The sequence below is a fragment of the Hemicordylus capensis genome, chromosome 5 (assembly GCF_027244095.1).
Source record: "Hemicordylus capensis ecotype Gifberg chromosome 5, rHemCap1.1.pri, whole genome shotgun sequence".
Lineage (NCBI taxonomy): Eukaryota > Metazoa > Chordata > Lepidosauria > Squamata > Cordylidae > Hemicordylus > Hemicordylus capensis.
This window is the reverse complement of record NC_069661.1, coordinates 149,787,843-149,811,346: the sequence shown is the minus strand read 5'-3', so window position 1 is coordinate 149,811,346 and position 23,504 is coordinate 149,787,843. Positions and strand designations below refer to the sequence as shown.

At 46.9% G+C, this 23,504-nt stretch overlaps 1 protein-coding gene across 7 annotated transcripts in view; it reads left to right on the top strand.

Moving 5' to 3' along the window:
- Positions 1 to 23,504, top strand: part of FBXL13 (F-box and leucine rich repeat protein 13) — a 176,894-nt gene that overhangs the window by 19,296 nt on the left and 134,094 nt on the right. For 6 of the 7 annotated variants that reach the window (XM_053258482.1, XM_053258478.1, XM_053258477.1 and 3 more), the window contains exons 3-4: positions 3,928 to 4,021; positions 5,617 to 5,684. In XM_053258482.1, coding sequence (XP_053114457.1) covers positions 3,928 to 4,021; positions 5,617 to 5,684 — 162 coding nt within the window. Of the gene's footprint in view, positions 1 to 3,927; positions 4,022 to 5,610; positions 5,685 to 23,504 lie in introns of those variants that run through there. The other variant, XM_053258483.1, reaches the window with a different exon arrangement.

Genomic DNA, 23,504 nt, shown 5'->3' with positions numbered 1-23,504 from the left:
CATCATCCTGAAGCACAAGGAAGAAAAAGGATAACATTGCCAGCAAACTACTACAGCCCAGATAGTGTGGGAGCTTAGTGCGAAAATATTTCATTTCTGGCTACCCGTGTCATATTTCAATTAGATGTTGTATGCACATGGAAGTTTGCAGAGCCACCAGAAGACACACACATGCATGCAGTATGGGTTGCTTTTCAAAATGGCCCCATAATGTTATTGTGGAAGTCCCTCAGTAGGCTGTAGAGCGTAAGTGCTATAAAGGTCCCTTTCTTCAACTGCCCCAAGTGGTTACCAATAATCCCCCAATGCTTTTTTCTTCCAAATTTGGCTTACCACATAAGATTTTTTATGCTATTGTGCCCCGAAGATCCAAAAACTCATGTAGCCTAAAGGACACATTGTACAGTACTATGTTTCTTTCTTTAATGATCATCCGAAATATACAACCGCCACCAAACAATATCAGATGATGTAAACCAAGAAACTTCTGCTTAAGATGATAACATAAGATGATTTCAGATCTGGTACGTGATCCGTTGAATCCATTAGAATGAGTTCTGTGCCTGCACGGAAGCCTCTCAGTGTTGAGTTCCACAGCTCCTTTTCGGCGCCTGCACCCTGCCCCACATGACCACGTGGCTATTTAAGGCGGGAGGAAGCGCAGGCACCTCACTTCCTTTGCAAACGCCACAGAGATCACTTGGTTTCTGCGGCTCCTTCGTGTTGGTTCCTTGGCTAATTTCTACTTCTACTGCTAATTCTGACTATGGACTGTTTACTGACTATTCTTTGGCTGCTGATTTGGATTATCTGATTTTGGTTTTGACTCAGACTGTTCCTATTTCTGCCTCTGTAAAATCCTCCTCAACTTGACGAACAATTGGACTGATCTCCTGGCTGAATTGACCACAGACAGTGAGTACCATGGATGCCTTGAAAGGGAAGAAAACCTTTAAATGCTGCACTTAATGCAATGCCAAATTGCCCTCACAAGACCGCCACAACTTGTGTTTGCTGTGTCTAGGTGAGGCCCACGTTACTTTGGCCTGTAAGATTTATCAATCTTTCTCTAAACAAACTAGAAGAAATCGGGAACTCCGTTTATGGGCCTCCATTTATGACAATGTTTTGGCAGCGCCTTCCTCGAAATCTCCTCAGGCGCATGGCTCGAAGGACCTGGGTTCAGCCCAGTCTAAAACTTCAGCGCCCCCCATGAAGACCCCTAAGACCTTGAAGAGGCCAGGCGAAAAGATGGCGGTCCCTCCAAAAAAGCATGGGTGCGGACTCGGGTGTGGAGTCGGAATTGATGCCATCGCCGAGATTGGCACAGGACATCGTCTTCGTCTCGGCATCGAAAGAGCCGGCGCCGCCCAAAAAGCTGACTCCAAAACCATCGACTCCAACGACTCCATGCTGATCAGTGTCTACAACTGTGCCGGAGGGAACCGCTTTGACATAGAACATGCTGGCAGGGACAACTTTGACATCGATGCAGGCATCACGTTCGGCGTCAACAATATTGATGTCGATGGAGACAGTGAAGGGAACTTCGACATCGATGCAAGCGTCATGATCAACATCGATGGTATTGATGTTGATGGAGACATTGAAGGGAGCTTTGACAGAATAACAATCATCGACGCTCTTGATACCGACCACTAGGGATCTAGTGCCTGCACCGACTCCTATCTGTTCCCCCTCAACATCAAAGCATGACGATCAACTATCCTTGTTGAACACTCCAACTAACATTACCACAGTGACACCAAGGTTCCTTGCACCTATGACTTTTACGCTGGAGGGAGCTCACATCGAGTAGGCTGAGGCTCTGCGTTTGGATCCCCTTCTAAGGATGTTGGATTCGACAGCAAATACCCCTTCAACTTTTCATGGGTTCCCGCATTCAGAGGATGATGCTGCCAATACTGCTCCTCGGTTGCTGACCACCGCCCAGCTCACCACAACACCTTGGCACACTTGCAGCTTCAGCCACCCAGTTTCCCCGTCAAGAGAAATGGCTTTGCCAGGTACCACCTCACCGGGGGCGGCCTATGACTTCCAGAAAGATCATGCATGGAGGGGGAGACCTGCATCTATTCGAGGTCTGCCGGGTACCCCCGCTACGTTTTCCACCCACCCTCTCCCTGCAGGGGATGCTCCACCTCCTGCAAAGGTCTTTGCCAATGTGTACACGCAGACACAGATTCATAGGGCTTCGGTGCAGACTCAAACAACTTTGAGGCACTTCACCACAACAGCGATGCAGACTGATCCTTTATCTGTTCCTGTCCCCCTCGAGTGGCATCTCTGAAGGTACTGTCACACCATACTTCTTTGGATCCTGATTCAGAGGATAGCCATCATGAGTCTTCTGATTTTGAGTCGGATGCTGAAACGTTGGAATTGGATCCATCGCTGGATGTAGCTACGCCAACCCATGTCTTACCGATGGAAGAGTTAAAAGCCTATCACTCCCACATGAAATGGATGGCAAATGCTTTGGGACTGGATCTTACCTCCCAACTCAAAACTATAGATGATCCAGTTGACAACTTTATGCAACGGTCTCAATCTGCACAACCAATCGCACTTCCCCTATTGCCCATCATCTCCAGTGCAGCACAATGCACATGGCAAGTACCACATGCATCTACACCTACTTTGAAAAGACTTGAGGGTCTTTATTGAGTGCAGGAACAGGACAATACTAACCTGTTTAAACATCCTGTCCCTAACTCATTGGTTATTGATTGTGCTAGCACCTCCAAGTCGGGAAGGAGATACACTATTTCTCCCTGCACTGCCACCTCTTGACTGACACACTACCCCTGTGGACAGAGAAGGCAGGAAACTTGATGTGATGGGCAGGAAATTATATTCCACGTCTTGTCTATCAGTCAAAGTAGCCAATTACATATAGGAAATATGCTTCAACCTTAATTTTACATCTAGTACATCTTACAGACTGAAAACATAGCACTAAGAAATCTTTGAATGAAATAAGGAATATTTTAGAACCATATCTGTGATAAAGCTGAAATTTTGGAATTAGATTGTTTACCATGACAATTATATTTATGGGGGCTTCTGAACCAGAACTGTTCAACAGTTAGTGTCTCTATACAGGAATGAGCTTTAGTTGTTTCATACTTTACTCAAACATAATTTTAAAACTTGTTCCATTATTTATTTATTTATTTTTTTAATAATGGTGCTACTCCACTGGGAAACCTTCAGACTAAGTTAGTCATGACAAAGTCCCATTAAAATTAATAAAATGTAAGTTGGTTATGATAACTTGCAATGATGCATCCGTTGGCTAAGATGCTGCCCAGTGTTTTCAAAAGAGAGTGAACTGTAATGTGATAATAAGGCTGTTCTCATGACCAGCCTAACCCAGGCTAGGGCAGCCCAGCCTGAGTTAGGCTGGTTGTGTGCAAAGCTTGGATTCGTGTGGATCCCAGTGCTGCCCGCCCGCCTAACCCTGCTTTCAAGCCCCACTTTTAGCCAAGGTTAAGAGTGCAAGCGCACCCTTATCCTGGCTGCTGGGATTGTGTGTCTCCTTGGACTGCACGCAGCTCCAGGAGACACACAGAAGGGCACCTAGATCATCTGTCCCATGAGGGTATCCCACAATCACCATGCTCATCATTCGGTGCATTGTGAGATACTCAGAGGCCGGGACGAGAACTGGCCTTGAAAGTTCTGCACTGCAGCAGAGCAGCATGGATTGTCTGGGTGTGTGCCAGCATGCTGCAGACTTCCAAAATGATTGTTTGGGGGAGGGTGCTGCTCCACCACCACCACCCCGTTCCCCTGGCCTGGTCATGTGAATATCCTCAATGTGGTTTATTTTTTTAAAGCAATAATCTTATTGGTAAAGATTACACCTCTTATAAGTCTTATAAATTCTTTCTCTCTCTCCAGGAATATGTGTATTGATCCAGTCTTAAGCCTAAGGCTAAAAGTCATTTCAGAAACATATTTACACACACTATTGGGACTTGATGATGATCAGTTGGTAATTATGTGCAATCCTTTTCTGTAAACTTCTTAGTAGAATAAGAACAAATACTGTCCTGAAACATTGTACAAAGAACGATACTTTGAATTAATAGGAAAGGATCTTTCACCCTTGATAACTGGGCAGAGAGACACCTTTTAAAGTGATGCCTCTCATTTAATGAGCAAGGGAATAGCAGCTGTTCCTGTTCATCCCAGCGTAGTGTCTCTCCAGTGGTTATTGTTGCTGGTGTTTCTGTTGCATGCATTCCATCACAATCCATTTAGATCGTGAGCCTCTTTGGAACAAGAAACAGTCTTCTCATCCCTTTTAGTAAATTGCTTTGTGAAATGAGATATATTACTATCATCATCATCATCATCATCATCATCATCGAGAAAAAGAGAATCCCTTATTCCTCATGACTATTCTAAAACGAATCTGATCTAAGCCACGATGAAATGATGAGTCAGTGAAGGGAAAAAATGGAATAATTTAAACAGTATATTTTGTGGGGATGTAAAACACAGACATCTAGTAACCATTTCCCCCTCCCTTGTGTCTTATCCCTGTGTCACTTCACCGCTGTAAAAAACCTTGACCCAAGCTACTCCCTGCCTAATTTGATAATGTCTAAAGGTTCCAGCTCTTTCTTTTCCTGATTATTCTTCAGATTCCAAATAAAGTTTTAAAATAAAAGGAATTCTTTACTCAGTTTTTCAGATTGATGGAACCCTTTAGTTAAAAGGCCTACTAGGAACTGGAAAAGCAGCACCAGAGCGTGAGAAGAGGGTGGAAGACACAGTGTTGCTCTTCAGTGATCAAAGGGTTCAGCAGTTCACTGAACTGTGCAAAACCCCACCAGGCTCAAGGGTCCCACTGAAATTGCTATTGGTTTCGTTTTGGATTTTTAAAATTTAACTTTTAATGTAAGATCTTTAGTTTAAAGAATTTAAGATGATTAGTAACTCAAATTAAAGAATGTAACTCATGAGTACTCCCACTGAAATAAGTAAGCAGGGAAACATTTGTATACACTTGTACGTGCATGCGCATGCACACACATACAATCTCTGTGGGGTACCAGAGCTGAAGGTTTGCAACAGAAAGGATACATTTTTTTACACTTGGGATCCCCTTATGTAAACAATCAAGCTGGAATTCCAGCAGTTCAAGCCTCTGATATTTCTTCTATAGTACTACAGATAAGTAGGATCTTGAAAGTTGTACCTGATATTCAAAAACATGCTTATTTTCATTCCTGCTTGTTAACTGAGCCAGTCTTAACTACTTTCTCTAACAATGACAACAGTAACAAAACAGTATTTACATTGCAGTTTGATCTAGAGTATTTCAGATGCATGACTTCCATTATTTGCTGTTTGATTCCATTCACACTAATAATTGGTAAAGGAAATAGGATTGATTATAATTCTAAGGAGGAAAACAACCCATCAGGAGTTAGATGTTATGTTAAACCTGCTAATGCACCTCAACAAGAGTACGATTAAATTTGACAATAAATTATATAGCATACTGCGCACAGACTTTATGTATTGCTATGCATGTGTTCCTCATTTTGATGTAATTTTATTTGTGCAATTATATTTTAGATGACTACAGAGTTATGTAATAAGGCATGGTACTTTTACAGCACTAACTTAAAGAGAATTTGCTTTGAGTAAGTATATAGTTACCTTTGCTATACAAGCGCTGCTTTTACCACTTTTTATGCCATGCTGGAGTGACAGCATTAAAGTTCAGTCCCGTGAGTTTGTATGCTGACATAGTAACTGCAGGACGGATGAGAAGAGTATCAACTGATGGGCATGAATGATGTATTGGTACCTGCACTGGGCCCAAGCCTGTCCTAGTGCTCTCACAATGATCAACATTGGGATTTACACCTCTTGAGGATGGGGCTCTTAGAGTAATCACCAGAGTTAGATGTAGAAGATTCAATCTGGATATTTCAATTTACCTTGTATTATTAAGAAATTTATTTTGCATGCATATGTTGAAATTAGGCTCCATTGTTGATCTCTGAGAGCCAAGTATGGCACAGTGGATAAGATGTAGGGTTGATCTGGAAAGCATGAATTCGAATTTCCACTCAGTTGTGAAGCTCACTGGGAAGCCTTAAGCAAAATATTACTAATTCTTAAGGTCTTGTGGTATCAAGCATGACTTGTCCCCATCGCTAAGCAGGGTCTGCCCTGCTTGCATATAAATGGGAGACTTAATGTGTGAGCACTGCAAGATATTCCCCTCAGGGTATGAAGCGACTCTGGGAAGAGCAGAAGGTTTCAAGTTCCCTCCCTGGCTTCTCCAAGATAGGGCTGAGAGAGATTCCTCCCTGCAACCTTGGAGAAGCCGCTGCCAGTCTGTGAAGACAATAATGAGCTAGATAGACCAATGGTCTGACTCAGTATATGGCAGTTCCTATGTTCCTATGTGCTTTGCTAGTTTTGTCTATGATGGATACACATCAGTATACATTTCTCACCTAGATCCTATCTATGACAAGCAAATGATGGAGAAGGCTAGGTGTGTGTGTTTCCACTCTTAGATGAATGAGAATGTCCCATACCTGTCCTTTTTCTTCCTCTCTCACAACACCAGAACCAGGGGTCATCCTATGAAACTGACTGCCAGGACATTTAGAACTGACAAAAGGAAATACTTTTCACACAGCATTTCATGCTTTCACACATAATTAATCTATGGAATTATCTGCCATGGGATATCGTAATGGCCACTAGCTTGGATGGCTTTAAAATCAGTTTAGACAAATTAATGGAGGGCAAGTCTGTCAGTGGCTACTGATCCGATGGCTATAGGCCATCTTCAGCTTCAGAGGCAAGATGCCTCTAAATGCCAGTTGCAGGGGAGTAACAGGAGGAGAGAGGGCATGCCCTCACCTCTTGCCTGTGGGCTTCTCAGAGGCATCTGGTGGGCCCTGTGGGAAGCAGGGTGCTGGTCTAGATAGGTCTTGAGCTTGATCCAGCAGGGCTGTTCTTTTGTTCTTAACTGTGGTAGCAAGCAATTAACACAGAAGTGGTAAACATCAACAGTATACCCAGGAACAACCCAAAGTGTACAATGGGAAGCTATAACATATATCTAATCTTACAAGGATAATGAAGAGGCACTAAAGAAAAACATACTTGCAACTCCACAGTCAGAGGTAGCAATGGAGGAGCTCTTCCAAAAGGAGGAGCCATGGCTATCTTATTTATATATAATAAATACATAAGTAAATGCTTTATTATGGTCTTTGACCAGATGTAATATATAACATGGTAGTAATGTAATTCTGGATATGTTATAACAGTAGAAAATATAAACTATAGAAGATATATAACAGTATATGTACCAGCAGTAAAACAGCAAAGAATTTACATCTCCAAAATAAATGATTCAGTAATCCAAAAACCTTCAGATTAAGATGACAGTTAAGATGCTTTACATTTTCACTTGTGCCCTAAAAAGAATGTAAATTGTGAGTTAAGGTGCCCAGCTTAGCTTCCATGCCATATATGGGTCCCTGGTGGCGCAGTGGTAAAACTGCCGCCCTGTAACCAGAAGGTTACAAGTTCGATCCTGACCAGGGGCTCAAGGTTGACTCAGCCTTCCATCCTTCCGAGGTCGGTAAAATGAGTACCCAGAATGTTGGGGGCAATATGCTAAATCATTGTAAACCGCTTAGAGAGCTCCGGCTATAGAGCGGTATATAAATGTAAGTGCTATTGCTATTGCTATTGCTATATAAGCAGTAAAGAATTTGTACAGTCTGGTATATGATTGCTTTAGAAATAAGGCTCCATGCATGCACACTTTGCCTTGATCAATGATGCATCAGGGGAAGTGACTGGCGAAGCTGTGCTTTCTAAATGCTTGCTTGGATTTATCCCTTCCCAGACCAATGTCCAACTGAAAGACCAAGGCAAAATGTGGGTGCATGGAGCCACAGAGCCATAGAGTTTACTTCCTTCTAGGTGTGCACATAGAATAGCAAGTTCATTTATCAAAATGGTGCTGGAAAAGGCATATGTACTCCAGCCCAGCATTCGCTTTCTCACAATGCACAGGTACATGCTTCCAGAAAGCTCCAAAGAAGTGCAGCAAGGAAATCCCAGAAACCATCCCCACCCAGTGCCAACAAACTATTATTGTGGTGTAGACTGCCCTTGAACATGGAACTACATGAGAGCCAAACCACCTGTGAATATGGAGGCTTCATTTCTTAAGTATGGTCTGGTAAAGCTTCCATATTCACTGGCAGTTTGGCTCTGATGTAGATCCTCCAATTCAAGAGCAGTGTACACCAAAATGATGGATCTGGATGAGGTTCATTGTATCCATAAGAAATGGGTTCTGCGCCTGCGCAGGGACCTCGTGGGATGATTAATTAGCTCCTCTCGACGCCCCCACCGCCTGTACATGCTGTGTCTTGTCCGTTAAGATTGGCGGTTGGGGCGCCTCCTTTCAGATCTGGTACGGGATCCGTTGATATGCATTAGAAAGTGTTCTGCGCCTGTGCGGAAGCCTCTCGGTTTCGAGTTTATACAGCTCCTTTCAGGTGCCTGCACCCCCGCCCCACATGACCACGTGGCTATTTAAGGCGGGAGGAGGCGCAGGCCGCTCAGTTCCTTTGCGACCACCATGGAAATCACTTGGTTTCTGCGGCTCCTTCGCGCTTGTTTCCTTGGCTACTTTTGTTTTTGGATTCACTGGATATTTGACTCGGACTGTTTTGACTACTCTTGAGGCTTACTTGAGTTATATCGTTTTGACCTGGACTGAAACTGTGTTTGGCTTCTCTAATCCCCTCTGGCTTGACGAAAGATCGGACTGTTTCTCTGGCTACTGACCTCGGATAGTGAGTAACATGGATGCCCCTATGGGAAAACGGTACTTTAAACGTTGCACTGAGTGCAAAGCTAAACTGCCCTCACAAGATCGCCATAGCTTGTGTTTACTGTGCCTAGGGGAAGCCCATAAAACTTCTGCTTGTAAAATCTGTCAATCCTTTTCGAAGCAGATCAGGAGGAATTGCGAGCTCCGTTTATGGGCAGCTTTTTATGATGATGTTTTGACTGCACCTTCCTCCTCAAAATCTCCTCAGGCGCATGGCTCGAAGGACCTGGGTCCGCCCCAGTCTAAAACTTCGAAGCCCTCCGTGATATCCCCTAAGTCCTCGAAGAGGCCGGGAGAGAAAATGGCTGCCGCAGGTGTTCCCGCCAAAAAGACACGGCCTCGAACTCAGTCGGAGTTGACACCCTCTCCGGGTACGGCACAAGACGTGGTCTTTGTCTCAGCATCAAGAGCACCGGCTCCCAGAGACTCAGCACCGACACCTTCGATACCAATGCAGCCTCCGATATCGGCAGCTCCTTCGATACCTACGCAACCTCCGATATCGGCAGCTCCTTCGACATCAGGAGTTCCAACTAGACCTTTGTCGACACAGAGACCGACGTCCCACTCAACGTCGACAGCCTCGATACCGACACTCTCAATACGACGGAGTCCGTAGACACTCATGCGGCACATGGTGCCTTGACATCGAGACAAGCCTCTGACTTTTACTATGGAGGGAGCTGATGCAGAGGATGACGCACTGCAGCTAGATCCTCTGCTAAGGATGCTGGACTCCTCTAACAATACGCCGTCTACTTTCAGGGGTTTTCCGAATTCTGAAGAAGATGCTTCCACCTCTGACCCGTGTATACTCACTGCTGTATGACTCGCGACTCCGGCACCTTGGCACACTTGTGGATTCAGTCACCAAGTGTCACCTTCTGCAGAGACTGCTTTACCAGGGACCACTTCCCCTGGTGCGGGATATGACTTTCAGGAGAACCGTGCTTGGCGCAACGGCTTAACCTCAATACAGGCTCCTGCCTTATCAACAGAGGCGGCTCCACTGCCTCATGAAAGCCTCTTTGCTACTGTGAGCACCCAGACGAGGACTCAGTGCGCTTCTGCGCAGACTCAAACAGTCTCAAGACACTACACTAACGCCAGTGCACAAACTGACCCTTTACCATTACCTCTCCGCCGGAGGGAGACGTCTCCCAAACTTCCATCGCACCATTCTACTTCGGACCCAGATTCAGAGGAAAGTCATCATGGATCATCTGATTTCGAATCAGACATGGAAACTATAGAATTGGACCCATCTCCAGATTTGGCGACACCTTCCCATGTGTCACCAACGGAAATTAAAAGCATATCATTCTCATGTTAAACGCATGGCCAGTGTGTTGGGTCTGGATCTTTCTTCACAACTTAAGACTATAGACGATCCAGTCTATAACTTTATGCAAAGGTCACAATCAGCGCAGCCCGTAGCGCTTCCCTTGTTGCCCATCATTTCCAATGCTGCACAGTGCGCTTGGCAAGTCCCACATACTTCAACGCCGACTTCAAAAAGACTTGAAGGTTTATATCGGGTTCAGGAACAAGATAATACCTACCTGTTTAAGCACCCTGTCCTGAACTCTTTAGTTATCAATTGTGCTACCTCCTCCAAGTCTGGACAACGTCATACGATTCCTGCGGACAAGGAAGGCATGGAAGGCAGAAAACTGGATGTTATGGGAAGGAAGTTATATTCTACTTCCTGTTTATCAGTAAAAGTTGCTAACTACTCGGCTTGTATGACGAAGTACAGTTATTGCATTAGGGAGGAACTCGAGAAAGTCTTAGATACGTTATCTCCGGAGGAGATGAAACTTCGATTTCGAAAGACTTTGCAACAGGCGAGTGACCTTACCTGTCAGCAGTTGAGTAATGCAAAGCACTTGGCGGAGTCTGAATCCCGCTCCATCACGACGGCGATTACCCTGTGTCGTCATGCCTGGCTAAGATCAGCCACCCTACAACAGGACATGAAAGATAAAATAGAAGGTCTGCCGTTTGATGGGAAGGGTCTATTCTCAGAAGAGACTGATGCCACCATGGAAAAGATGAAAAAATCTAAGTTTACCGCTAAGAACTTCACTTCAGCGGCCTCACCTGCTACATCCTATGGGAACAGACAGCGTACCTCTTACCGGCCCCGGTCTACGTACAGACAGCTAGAACGGAAGGACTTCCGTAAACCCTACCACCCCGTTCACTAGACAGGCGAACCAACAAAAGGGGAAATTTTCCTTAGGCCAGCGTAACAAACAGGCTGACAGGAATAAACAGCGTCTTTGAAGTGCAGAGCAGCCCATCACTCCCACATGGTACTTCCCATTACTTCTACTCCCAGAACACCAGGGAGAATTTGAGCCCGGTCTACAACATCATGCAACTGGACCCACTAGCCACCAACACCATCAGGTTGGCAAGTCATGCAGATGCATGGTGCAACATAACATCAGATCAGTGGGTTTTAAAGATTGTTCAATCAGGTTACACGATAGAGTTCAAGATCCAACCAAAGTTCAGGGGCATGCACTTCACGAAAGCAACACCAGCCCTTCTTCAAGAAGTTCGGGAACTCCTGCTCAAAAAAGCAATAGTACCAGTGTGATGGGCAAACTGACGGGAAGGATTTTACTCCCGTTATTGTCAGATTCCGAAGAAGGATGGCGGGATTTGACCTATCATGGACTTGAGACATCTAAACAAGTTCATCCGTGTGAAAAGGTATCGAATGATGACGTTACAGGACATCCTACTTCTTCTCCATCAAGAAAGGTGGCTTGTGACGTTAGACTTAAAGGATGCCTATTTTCACATAGGAATCTGGCCCTCCTTCCAAACGTATCTGCGCTTCACGGTGGGAACCTCGTTATACCAGTATCAGGTGCTTCCATTCGGCCTGTGCACAGCTCCCCGTGTCTTTACCAAGTGTATGGCAGTGGTAGTCGCCCACCTGAGGACAAGAGGTCTGAAGCTGTATCTGTATCTGGACGATTGGCTTCTGTCCTCAACAAAAAAGAAGAGTTACTTTCGCAGATAGAGTACATGTTGCAACTTCTCCAGGACTTGGGCATACAAATGAACTGGAAGAAGTCGAAACTGACTCCAGTTACGACCATATTGTACATTGGAGCTCAACTCGATGCTACACTGGGAAGGGCGTTCTTACCAGAGGACCGCTTTCAGGCCATAGCTCCACTAGTTCAAGCGTTTCAAACTACGCCGTCACAAACAGCATGGCATGTTCAACGTCTATTGGGTCTGATGGCTTCTTGCCGGACAACCGTGCGGTATACGTGCCTGAAAATGAGGAAACTGCAATTATGGTTCCTGTCCTCCTTCAATCTACTCAGGGACAACCCCAAAAAGTTTCTGACAGTTCCTCTTCCAATTCTGCGGTCTCTTTCCTGGTGGACACAATGCTCCAATCTGCTCAGGGGAGTCCCGTTCCAGGCCCAACTTCCATTGGTATGGGTCACGACGGATGCCTCTCTTCGGGGTTGGGGTGGACACTGCAATGCCGCCACAACTCAGGGCCTTTGGACCAGCAATAAAAGTCTGCTACACATAAACTTCCTGGAGCTGTTGGCAGTTTTTCAGGCCACGAAAGCCTTCCCATGCTACGCGGAAGGGTGGTCCAGTTACAGTTGGACAACATCACTGCCATAACCTACCTCAACAGACAGGGGGGAACGGTCTCCAGGTCGCTCTGTGCACTCAGCATTCAGATTTGGCACTGGTGCATCAAGAACAGCATAACTCCGGTAGCAATATACATAAAGGGATCAGACAGTGTATTGGCGGATGGCCTCAGCCGCTCGTTCTCCAGGGACCGTCACGAGTGGGAACTGAACAACCATTACCTTCAACGGATCTTCGACCTTTGGGGTCATCCGGAAATAGACCTGTTCGCCACAACACAGAATGCAAAGTGCAGACGGGTCTGCTCCAGAGCGGGACACGATCCGCATTCGGTGGGGAATGCGTTCCAAATAGACTGGTCACTTCAACACTCTTATATGTTCCCCTCTTGCTGCTCGTGAGCAGAGTAATAGCTCGTCTCCTGCATACTCCAGCGAGATGCATCTTGATTGCCCCGTGGTGGCCACGCCAGCCGTGGTTTCCACATTTACTCAAATTGACCTCACACACTTACCAGAGGCTTCCGAACCACCCGGACCTGCTAATTCAAGAAGGCGGTCGAGTGTTACACCCGGAAGTTCTCACACTACAGCTGACAGCGTGGCGGATCGACTGCTAAAGAAAATCCGGCTGAACGAACGTAAACCGTCCACTAGGCGCAACTATGCTAGCAAGTGGAAGAGGTTTACATCCTATACACATACACATGGGTTCCATCCCAAACGTGCTACCATACGGGAGGTCCTGCTTTATTTAACGGATCTTAAGGTGTCAGGCCTTTCTAATGTGTCTATACGAGTACATCTAGCTGCCCTTACGTCTAGACACCCGGGGTGGGATGGCAAGACTCTGTTTTCTCATCCAACCTGTAAGAGTTTCCTGAGAGGGCTCACGAATCTCTATCCTCCTATAGGCAAACCAATTGAACCTTGGAGCATCTCTCTGGTCCTCTCTGCACTAACAGAGCCACCATTCGAACCCATGAGTACGACAGCTCTTCGCCATGTCTCCTTAAAAACAGCCTTTTTGGTGGCTATTACCACTGCCCGCAGGGTGAGTGAGCTGACGGCTCTCCGTATGGACATACCTTACACCCGGTTTTATCCAGATAAAGTTCTCCTGTGTCCAGACATCAGGTTCACACCCAAAGTGGTTTCACACTTCCATGTCAATCAAGACTTAGTTCTACCCACCTTTTTAGTGCTCCGTCCACTACCTTGGAAAAGGCTCTCCACTCTTTGGACGTCCGCAGAGCACTTCTCTATTATCTCTCAAGAACAAAACCGTTCCGGAAGTCAAAAATTTACTGATATCGTACAAAGGATCCTCTAAGGGCCAAGCTCTGTCTAGACAACGTTCACATTGGCTGGTGGAAGCTATTTGCCTTACCTACTCAATCCAGGGAGTACCAGCGCCAAAGACTATCAAGGCACATTCCACTAGAGCGTATGGCACTTCTGCAGCTTTTCTGTCTGGGGTATCCTTTCCAGAGATCTGCAAGGCTGCTACTTGGTCCTCTGAGGAGCCTTTTGTTAAGCACTATGCTATTGACCTACGGTCCGCTGCAGAGGCGAACTTTGGGAGAGGCATTCTAAAAAGGGTGTTGCAATAATGCACTGCTCCCTCCTCCTTCCGGAGCTAACTAGACACCCATTCTAATGCATATCAACGGATCCCGTACTAGATAAACAGGTTGCTCACCTGTAACTGATGATCTGGTAGAGATCCGTTGATATCCATTAGACCCTCCCGAGCCTCCCCTCTGCAGTGCACCATTAGGTCTATAAAGTACTACTGGCCATATCTATGACTGCCTTGCGGTCTCCAAGGAACTGAGCGGCCTGCGCTTCCTCCTGCCTTAAATAGCCACGTGGGGCGGGGGCGCAGGCGCCTGAAAGGAGCTGTATAAACTCGACACCGAGAGGCTTCCGCGCAGGCACAGAACCCATTCTAATGGATATCAACGGATCTCTACCAGATCATCAGTTACAGGTGAGCAACCTGTTTTTTCTCTTTGACCGCCAAAGCGATCAGACCTCATAGCTGTTGCTCCTCAGTTTGGAAACTATTGGCTTGATACTTGGACTGAACTGGTTTACGCATTCTTCTAAACGGACTACTTGGTTGCTAGATTACTTGTTTTATTGGCTTGACCTTGGAACGGAACTTGGCATTGTTTAATTATAAACGGACAAACTTGGAGAAAGATCGTTTGCCTTCTTGTTGTGACACGGAACGGAACTCGGACATTGCTTATTCTTACAACCAACTGATTTGGCAGTATGGAGGTGAAAAAAAACTTCCAACGGTGTATTAAATGCCGAGCCAAACTACCGTCGATGGATCATCACGACGCTTGTTTAATGTGCCTGGGGGAAGAGCATAATACGGCGACTTGTAAGGTTTGCTGTTCATTCTCAAAACAAACGAGGCAAAGTAGGGCGTTACGTCTCTGGGCGGCTCTGTATGATGAGGCTCTCCGCCCGCTGACACCCCAGGCGGGCGCTTCCCCAGACTCCCCTTTGATGTCGGGCACTCGATCGATGTCAAGCGCTCAGTCGACATCGAGCTCCCCAGAACCGGGTACTAGCGGAACTGCACAGCAGCAGTCTAAAACCGCTTTACCGGGCACTATAGAGTCTGCTGTTTTCAAGAGACCTAAGGAGGTGTCGAAGAAAAAGAGACACAAGGATTGAGACTGTCGAGGGGAAGATAGGGTTAAGGGCGCTGCACATGAGTTGAGAGTGCATCATACCCCATCCCCAGTGTCTGCTCAAGCTTTTGAAGGTGACTCGGATGAGTCCGTTATGACCTCGACCCTGGCTCCAACCTCGACATTGGTTACGGCGTCGATGGTGGGGGATCCACCTTCAACATCGACCGGGCAGGCTTGTGAGTTGGCATCGACATCGACAGCGTTGGGGATTCAGGCCCCCTTTTCTATATCGATGTTGAGAAGGGTCTTGACGCCAGTATTGGCAGCGGCGAAGCTACAAGCATATGCAGCCCCGCCGTCGATGCCGACTCTACCGGAACAGATTTTCAGTGGACCGTCGATGTCGACGGCGGTGATGCACATGGCAAGGAGGATCCCGCAGTTGCTGTCTCCAGCTCGCACTCCCTTTCAATCCCCTTCGACACCGGGGCTGGTGGGGCAGGATGGGATGCTGCGCAAGCTGCTGGATTCGACTGCAAGCACTCCATCAGGAGCTATGTTCCAGGGTTTCTTAAGCGTAGGTCTGGATGAAGACCAGGATGAGGGGGAGCCAGTACGTTTGCCTAAAACTCCGTCCTACTCTCCTTATCGAGCCCAAGGCGTGGGTGTGCATGTACCTGCTCCGACATTGCAGCGTCCGGCTGTGAGTTCCCCTCTGGAGCCCCAGGGGGTTTCTGTGACACAGCCTACCCATAGCTGCGGGTTCCGCCATACCCTACCTGCAGAGTATGCTGACTTTCTGTGTTGGAGGGCCCTGCAGGGGCAGGTGTTGTTACCTGCACAGCCAGAACCAGCTCTTCCACATCAACCCACAGAGGTACGACCAGAGCCGTTCATTCAGCCGCAATCTGAGCCACTCATTCAGCCACGTTCTGGACAGGTTATTCAGATCACGCAGTCAGTGCCTGAGCCACTTGTGGCGCAACCGCTAACTGTTCACCATGCTATTGCACATGTGCAGCCAATTGCTTTGCCACAACTGCCAGCAGTGCAGCCGGCGCTGGTCCAGACAAGGCAAGTTGCAGAGAAACCTGGTGGTAAAAGGAAGAGGAAGTCGACCCCTCCACCGTCTCCCCCGTCTTCTTCCCCTGCTGATGCTAGCGGTGAGGATGACTCTGGAGCAAGTTCGGAGTCGGACGATGTCAGTCGTCGGTCTGACCCCCCCTCAGATGTGCCGCCTAGACTCTCTAGGTCGCCAACGGAGGAGTTGAAGGCTTATCATGCTTTGATAAGGGACATAGCTGAAGCTTTGGGAATGGAGCTTAAGTCTCCGGAAGCAGATGTGGCGGTCCAGTGTACAACATGATGGTAAAATCTAAAACCTCTCATCCGGTGGCACTCACGATGATTCCAGCAATCAGCAAGGCAGCTAAGGCAGCGTGGGAGAGTATAAGTGTTGCTGCTCCAACGTCGAAGCAATTGGAGAATTTGTACAGGATCAGTGAAGAAGACAATACTTACCTCCTGCGCCATCCGGTGCCCAACTCGTTGGTGGTGGACTGCGCCTCTTCATCCAAGGGTGGTCACCGTCATTCAACAACTGTGGATAAAGAGGGAAGAAAAATAGATGTCATGGGAAGAAAGGTTTATAGTACGTCCTGTCTTGCAATACGAATTGCCTACTATGCAGCCTGCATGGCTAGATACAACCACCTATTGTGGGACGCCTTGTTGCAAGACTCCACATCTATGACGCCACAGGATTTCCAGTGGAAGTTCAATGAGACTTATGAGAGAACTACAGCAGTGACTAGGCAGCAATTAAGTGCCTTTAAGCATCTGGCGGAGACTGAGTCTCACACAATGGTTACAGCAGTCAGTATGAGCAGGCATGCGTGGCTGCGTTCTGCTACACTCCAACCAGATATGAAGGACAGGGTTGAGTCGCTGTCGTTTGATGGGAAAGGATTGTTCCATGAGGATACGGATACATCTATGGAATCTTTAAAGAAGTCGAAATTTACAGCGCATACCTTTATGGCATCCTCTGTTGGAGGCAGTGGCACATCAAAGGGTTGTTCTTATTCTTATTCGCGGCAGAAGCCTAATAGATTTCAAGAGAGAAAAGAATACAAGCAGCAATACCGTCCCTATCAACGTAATAGAGCCTATAACCAGAAACCTAAGGGAAAGGCAGCACGTCATCAGGACAAGGACGCCTCTAAACAAGGCTTTTGATGGGACTGTTCGTTCACTGCACAACCTTGCGGAGTCTTACATCCGATCAGCTGGTCTAATTCCATCTCCACGTACCATGCTACCCAGGGCCCTCACCATCGGTCCTGTAGTTGCCAGAAATACCATCAAACTGGCAAGCCGTGCGCAAGCATGGCACAATATAACATCAGATCGGTGGGTCTTGCGTATAGTGCAGACGAGCTATGCATTGGAGTTCGAGATCAGGCCTCCGTTTTCAGGGCTGACATTCACGCCAGCCACAGAAATACTTCAGACGGAGGTCAAGCTGTTGTTGGAGAAGCAAGCGATAACACCTGTGCAGTGGGCGAACAGACTGACGGGCTTTTATTCCCGCTACTTCCAGATCCCGAAGAGAGATGGCGGGATCCGAGCTATAATGGACTTGAGGGATCTCAACTGTTACATCGTGACCAGGAAATTCAGAATGATTACCCTGCAGTCTATCCTTCCCCTGTTGGTACACGGGATGTGGGCGGCTACACTAGATTTAAAGGATGCCTACTTCCATATCGGCATCCAAGAGAATTACCGGAAGTACCTCAGGTTTACTGTAGGAAGTAAGATATTTCAATACACTGTGCTCCCGTTTGGTCTGTCAATAGCACCCCAGGTATTTACGAAGGTGATGGCAGTTGTGGTGGCCTACCTAAGGACTCAGGGATAATGATTTATCCGTATTTAGACGATTGGCTTTTGATCAATCGCGACAGGGAGCACTTAAAGAGGCAAATTCAACAGGAGGTGGACCTGTTGGAGGACCTTGGAATCAGCATCAATTGGAAGAAGTCGCATCTCGAGCCAATGACTCGGGTGAGCTTCATCAGGGCAGTACTCGATTTGAGCTTGCAAAGAGCTTTTTTGCCATTGGAACGCATTTGCCAGATACAATTGCTCGTCCAGCAATTTGTGCAAACCCCACTGCAACCTGCTGTGCGGATTCAATGGCTGCTGGGACTGATGGCGTCATGTACAACGACGGTGCAATATACACGTTTACACATGCGCACACTACAGCTGTGGTTTCTCAGCAATTTTCACCCCAATGTGGATAGTCAGAACATGCGCTTGACCATTTCACCAGTGGTGTTAAAGAGTCTGCACTGGTGGAGGGAGGAGCACAACCTAGTTCGAGGTGTGGGGTTCGCGGTGCAAGTTCCAATGTGCCAGGTGACTACGGACGCGTCCTTAACAGGATGGGGGGCGCACTGTATGGGGCACTGCATCCAGGGGACTTGGACACTACTGCAAACTCAGCAGCACATCAACTATTTAGAGCTGATGGCAGTGTTCCTAGCCCTCAAGGCATTCCAACCCATGGTCACTGGGCAGACAGTGCAACTACAACTGGACAACACAACGGCTATCGCCTACCTCAATCACCGGGGGGGGGGCAGTCTCCTTAATGTTGTGTCTGCTAGCCCAAAAGATTTGGAATTGGTGCATTCAGCACTCAGTCTACCCGATGGCAATCCACATACGTGGGGCAGACAATTGCTTGGCCGACGACCTGAGCAGGATCATGGACTATGGCCAAAGGCATGAGTGGGAGATAAAGACTGTATATCTCGGGCAGGTGTTCAAGGACTGGGGGGTCCCCTCAACAGACTTGTTTGCAACTCTTGCCAACAAAAAGTGTGTCAACTACTGCTCTCATGCGAGCATGGGCCAGGGCTCCCGAGGGGATGCATTTCGACACACTTGGAATGTGGGGCTGCTGTATCTGTTTCCGCCGCTACCTCTGTTGGGTCACACAGTAGCACGGGTGATGAGAGACAGATCGAGTTGCATCCTTCTAACTCCTTGGTGGCCGCGCCAGCCGTGGTTTGCCCTGCTGCTGCAGTTGTCGGGGGGCAATTTCCGCAGGCTCCCGCAAAAGGCGGACCTGTTGCACAGAGAGCAAGGAAAAGTGTTACATCCGGAGGTCCAGGCGCTGAAGATGACTGCCTGGAAAATAGGGTTTTGAAGAATATTCTCTTAAATAGTAGACGCGAGTCAACAAGGTGTAATTACGCTTGTAAGTGGAAGCGCTATCAAGCTTACATGAGAGCGAAGGGGATCAAACCTATGCGCGCTTCTCCATGAGAGGTGTTGATGTACCTGACTTCGCTGAAGTTGAAGGGCCTGGCAAGCGTCTCTATTAAACTACATCTGGGGGCCATTTCGGCGAAGCACAGGGGTTGGGATGACTCCACGGTGTTTTCCCACCCAGAGTGTAAGCGCTTCTTAAAGGGCCTTAACAACTTGTACCCGCCTGTACATCGCCCTATGGAACAGTGGAGTTTGTTTTTGGTGTTGTCGGCTCTTACAGAACCTCCATTTGAGCCTTTGGCAATGATACCCATTGAACTTCTGTCATTAAAAACTGCTTTCCTGATAGCAATCACAACGGCTAAGCATGTAAGCGAATTGACAGCTCTGCGTATGGATAAGCCTTACACACAGTTCTATCCTCGCAAAGTTGTGATGCGGCTTGATCCGCGTTTCCACACAAAGGTGATGACGGAGTTTCATTTGAATCAGGAGATAATCCTGCCAACCTTCTTTCAGGATGTGGAGACGGATTTGGAGAAGGCACTACACACGTTAGATGTGAGGAGGACGCTTCTATATTACCTGGATTGGACTCATGCTTTCCGGAAGAGTAGGAAGCTCTTCATCTCATATAAGGGACAGTGTAAAGGCCGCCCGATATCTTGGCAACGCTTAGCACATTGGCTTGTGGAGCTTATCTTTTACGCTTATAAATGTCAGAAGGTGACACCGCCCAAGACAGTGCAAGCCCATTCTACGAGGGCATATGCAACATCAGCAGCCCATCTGTTGGGCATCAAGATGTCAGATATCTGCACGACAGCCACATGGTCTTTCCAGCTACCATTCGTCAAGCATTATGCTATAGATTTGAGAATGGCGCGGGAGGCAAATTTTGGGAGAACTGTTCTAAAGAGGGTATTAGCATAGGCCAAGGGTCGTCTGCACCCACCTCCTTAAGGGGGAAGCTTGCTAATCACCCATTTCTTATGGATACAATGGACCTCATCCAGATAAACAGGTTGCTTACCTGTAACTTATGATCTGGATGGGGTCCATTGTAGCCATAAGTTCCTCCCAAACCATCCCCGCTGCAGAGTCAGTAGGTGGACAGTGAGACTATTTATCTTGTGGATCATCCATATGGGCGGTCTGCGAGAAACTGAAAGGAGGCACCCCAACCGCCAATCTTAACGGACAAGACACAGCACGTGCAGGCGGCGGGGGAGGCGAGAGGAGCTAATCAGCCCACAAGGTCCCTGCGCAGGCGCAGAACCCATTTCTTATGGCTACAATGGACCCCATCCAGATCATAAGTTACAGGTAAGCAACCTGTTTTTTCTTGGTGCTGGGTGGGAATGTTTTTTAGGATTTCCTTGCGTTTTCTCCTTCAGAACTTCCTAGCATGGAGTCCTTGGTCCTAATCCTATACATTTTTACATTGTACATTTTTACTCAAAGTTAAGCCCCATAAAAATAAATGGGGTTCCCCCCTTCTATGCTTTTCGGAAGGGCTTAGAAGAGAAAAAAAGAAGCCCAAAGGCTTGCCTAGGATCTCTTCTGGTCCTGATTCCTGTAAACTCCAGTGGAATCAATGGGCTTACTTTCTAGTAATTTATTCCAAGCTTTGCTGAGGGGCTCTGCTTCCCAACTTTGGTGGGGGTGAGAAAAATGGGGCAGAGAAAACCAAAGCCCAGGGAAGGAAAGGGATGGGGGAGAATGGTTGTTTTTTACAACCATTTTTAGATACAAGTGACAGAGTGCTCATAGATTGTCCTTATCAGGCACCAATGTTCAGAACCAGGAAGTCACTTGCTAGAAGTTGCCAGGACTTGGTCCTTCCAAATTTGGCTTCAGAATTCTCAGTGGGCAGACTCAGTTGTACTCTTAGCTAACTTTCCTTTAGTTATTTTCTCTTTTTATTATGAGGATTTCAAAACATAATTGCTTGATGTTTTTCAAACCAGCAAAAGGCACCAGTCTAGTATAGACGTTAATTTTGGGGGAATGATAAAAAGACATAAAACATTTAAAAATATGCATTATCTGTGGTGAAAAATGTCACCAACATTTTGCAACCTCTTTTCAGGAGTTAAACACTTAAACTGCTGTATCTCAGCCGTTTTGCGATGGATTTGCTCCAGATTTGGAGGAGTGGTGGATATTTTTGATCTCATAAGCAATAGAATGTTCAGGGCTTACTATGTATTTATTTATTACATTTTTAAACCGCTCCAATCCAAAGGCCTTGGGCGGTGCAGAACAAGTTTAAAAACATAAAAACAAACACCATTTAAAACACACTGCTTAAAACAATGTTGAAACAATTGTAAAACAGTTCGGAACCATTAAAAACCAACTAAAAATACTTTAAAACAATTTAATTAACAATGAGTTCAAAACTCTCGTCATCTTAACTATACTGGGACAACTGTACCAGTATAATAAAGTAAAATATAATAATTGAAATGAAATATGAAATTGAATAATAATAATAATTATTATTATTATAATTATTATTATTATTAATATGCACAGATACAAATTTAAATTCAATAATTTATCATTGCTCAGTTTACCCGATTATAGACTGGAGGAGTCCTCTATTAATCCACAGCGCACTCTGCTAGCCATAGTGCAAAATTTTGCCACTGAGTAAGTTGTCACTGATTGCTTATCTGATAATAAAACACCCTTTAGTCTAGCATCGTGCTTCGTGTCCTTTCATCCTCCTTTCTTCTCAGTCCTGCTGGTTGTACTGCAACACATCAGTAATGCTATGACGGTCTCCAATCATTGAGGAATCTTTCAACAGGAGTAGCCCCTGTTCACAAGCTACCCGCACCATAATGCTCTCAAATTTAGACAAATACAGTAGAGTCTTTAAGGAAGCTGTCTAAGATCCTGCATTGCAGTCAGGAGGTTCGCCACACAACTCACCTGCCAGTGCTGCTCTCCAGGCTCACCTGGATCAGGGGAAGGTGTCTGTGGATTCAAATATTTGCACCCCAGTGGTCCATTTGGAAACAGCCAAGGGGTGCCATCCCAATTAACTAGGTAATGGGAACAGTGCTCCACCTGCTCATTGGTCCTGAAGCCATGTGAGAGGCCAGTCATTGCATGACAGGATGGGTGCCTTCTGCCTTGAGGTATTTGAGAAAGGAAGGATAGGAGGCAGAGTTGGGGACAGCGTAGGTAACAGTTCATTTCCCAGATTGAGGAAGCCACTTGGGAGTGAAGGAAGAAGATGTGGGCAACCCTCTTCCCTTCCATTATGAGGTCTTGATGAGGCAAGCAGACTGCAGCCCAAGAGCAAGGATGCAGATCCAGCATGCAGGTCAGCGAGAACAGGGTGCCTCTTTGAACCCCACCCTCACCCAGAAGACTACAGTATTTCTAATATGGAGTTATGGCCAAAGACAGACTTTCGCCCCTGACTCAGCATCTTAATAATCACATATTTTAGTGAAAGATGCTATTCACATACTGACTAATTATATTGCAAGATAAAAGGTAATATAAACTGAGTGTAAATGGTTAAAATGTGTGGGGGGGAGATTAATGCTTCTTAGTAAAATATAACTTAACTAGCCAACCCCTCACAGAGCATCTGTGCGGCGCTTTGGGGCCATCTGTTTCCCCCTCCCTCTTCCTCCTGCCCTGGTCTCTCCTCTCTTCCCCTTCCCTCCGGCCTGCGCTCTCTAGCCCTCCTCCCCTCCTGTTCCTCCCCCCATACAGAGCTGCAGCGGGCGGCCAAGAAGGACCCCGCTGCCACCGTTTTTCCTCGCCCTGCCTGCCTGCCGCCGTGGCTTTTCTCTCCCCCCGCCCGCTGCCCGCCGCTGCCTTTCTCTCCTGCTGCCCACCACCGCCTTTCTCTCCCCCCGCCTGCTGCCTGCCGCCGCCTTTCTCTCCCCCCTCCTCTGCCCGCCGGCCGGCCACCGCCAGCACTTACTTCCCCCTCTCCTCCTCAGTCCTCACTTCGGAACTCTCGCA